This window comes from Bactrocera latifrons, unplaced genomic scaffold, assembly GCF_001853355.1.
Source record: "Bactrocera latifrons isolate USDA-ARS-PBARC rearing strain unplaced genomic scaffold, ASM185335v1 scaffold_10, whole genome shotgun sequence".
Classification (NCBI taxonomy): domain Eukaryota; kingdom Metazoa; phylum Arthropoda; class Insecta; order Diptera; family Tephritidae; genus Bactrocera; species Bactrocera latifrons.
Window position 1 is genome coordinate 1685019 of NW_017534408.1, and position 2233 is coordinate 1687251.

Below are 2233 nucleotides of genomic sequence, written 5' to 3' on the forward strand. Positions count from 1 at the left end.
TACAAGGCCACTGTACAAACTCCGACAANTTTGAACACAGCCTTCCTTTTTTCTCTAAGAAACCACTATCGAATATGCCTACCATACAAACTGAAGGCTCAGAGTCAACTCTTTTAATTGAAGCAATATCTGAATTTGGCGTGGATTACTTTACAAGGCCACTGTACAAACTCCGACAAAATTTTCTTCCGATCTGACCATAATAGCTGTACAGCTGTCATCCAAAYATAACGATCGGAATCAAGTCCTCATATGGGAAACTTTTTTTACTGGAAACTGCTRCACCACGATGTTCTCATATTCTCGATGTTTCAGGAGACCATTCAACAAGCATAATTCTTTCGTTTTAATCACTGTCGATCTTATATGTGCATCGTGACAAAAAAGTACCCGCAAATTGTATCTYAAATGCAAAATATTTAATTATTGAACAATATACGGATATAATATATTTTGTCGCCTTCAAAATAATCTTTACCAAATGCAATGCACTTATGACGAGRACTTTTCCAGTCCTTGAAAAACTTTTCTTAAGACTTTCAGCTCCTTCAASGAATTTGGAGATGGTGGACTATCATCAAGTAAAACACATGAGTTGTTCTTCTATAATTCCAACCATTTTCGACGGATAGTCTCACGCCAACGTCAAAATACAGCCAAATAGAGCTCCTTATTGATTGGCTGTCCTTCTGGAAGAAATTATTCATGATGCACCGAAAAACATTAAACAAAACAAACAATTAAACAAAAACAATGAGCATCAGCTTGATATTTGAGAGGCTTGCGTGTTTTTTGTTTGTTTTTAGTTTCGGCTCCTCACATCTTCGGAAGTTGTAATGCTCTCCATGCATGAATGTTGGATCGGAATCCGAACAATCAAGCATGTTAGAAGGGACTTGTTTATGAAACTCTGTTTGAAGAAAATTCAACTTTATCGGAACGAGTCGAGGAAGAACGTATTTCATACTGAAAATATCCACCAAAATCAGTCAAATCGACTCGCGAGAGCTAATGAGCTCTCTTTTTTTTCAAGCACCACGTCCTTCACTTTTTTAATATTTTCGTCAGTTGAAGATATCGAGTGGCGTCCAGGAATGTCTTCAACGATATTTCGACCGCTTTTGAAGGCTTTGAATCACTCGTAAGCTTGTGRTTTTGATAAAACCTGAATTGCCACAAATCTTTTCCAGCATTCATAATGATTCCGCACACGAAATTTAGTTAAAAATACAAGATTTTAGACAAACTCTTCGTTCGATATATTTATCGGTTGTAAAAATCCGAATTCATGGGAGTTTAGAAGGTTAGTGCGACCAGAACCGTTACAAGAATGCAACGTAGCGACAGTTACAAATAATTCCGAATGCATCTTCYAATTCTTCTTAATTATTAAGGCAAAGAGAAACAAAATAAACTTTGTTGTGTTTGTTGACACAAGTTCGCTGATAACTTGCGATTAGTAAATATCGAAAGTGATTAGCAATAACATGCTAAAAATCAGCAAAACGCCGGCGACTTAACTAAAAGTTATTGGCGTTAACGCAAATCYAAAAGTGATTAACAAATAATCAGTATTAAAGAGTGTGTTTAAAGGAATGGATWTAAAAAAATCTCAGTACAACAAACATGAGCATCAACAATGATCGCTCGTGCCAAATTTTAGAATGACTCGACAACTTATTGACTTGTATACAAAAATGTATATATGTATAGGTATTAGAACTTATATATATATATATATATAATGTATTGTTAATCGGCTTGTACATAATATCTATATATATATTTAACAAACATTTACTTATTTACATTCGCTACTTTGTGTCATGAAAGTATGCAGAACTTATTTTAAGGCAAACACTTTCTGCAGCAACATTTGGTRGGGTATTTTGACGCAACGACAGCTATGTTAATGTGTCGTAATTGGCGCCCGCCCCATTTTCGTATCAAAAGCTCCGTGACATGCGCGAGCGAGCCCCTACACGCGCCGTGAGGATTTCGATATAAAAAGCCGGCAAAGCGATCAGTCGCATCACAGTCGCTGGCCAAAGAGTTGCAGAGAAGTGTTTTTATACAAATTACGGTGTTTCTGGATTTTGAACTAAATTTTCATTAAATATGAGTTTGGCGGGTAAAAATGTTGTGTTCGTTGGTGGCTTGGGCTTCATTGGTTATGAAGCTTGCAAAGCACTGCTGACCAGAGATTTGGGGGTAAGACGAAAAAGCTATTAAA

The 2233-nt window shown here is 36.4% G+C and overlaps 1 protein-coding gene across 1 annotated transcript in view; it reads left to right on the forward strand.

The window, feature by feature from the left end:
• Positions 1-2034: 2034 nt before the first annotated feature.
• Positions 2035-2233, forward strand: part of LOC108965681 (alcohol dehydrogenase 1) — a 2370-nt gene continuing 2171 nt past the window's right edge. Inside the window, exon 1 of the mRNA XM_018928250.1 lies at positions 2035-2211. Coding sequence (XP_018783795.1) covers positions 2119-2211 — 93 coding nt within the window. The 5' untranslated portion in view covers positions 2035-2118. The remainder of the gene's footprint in view (positions 2212-2233) is intronic.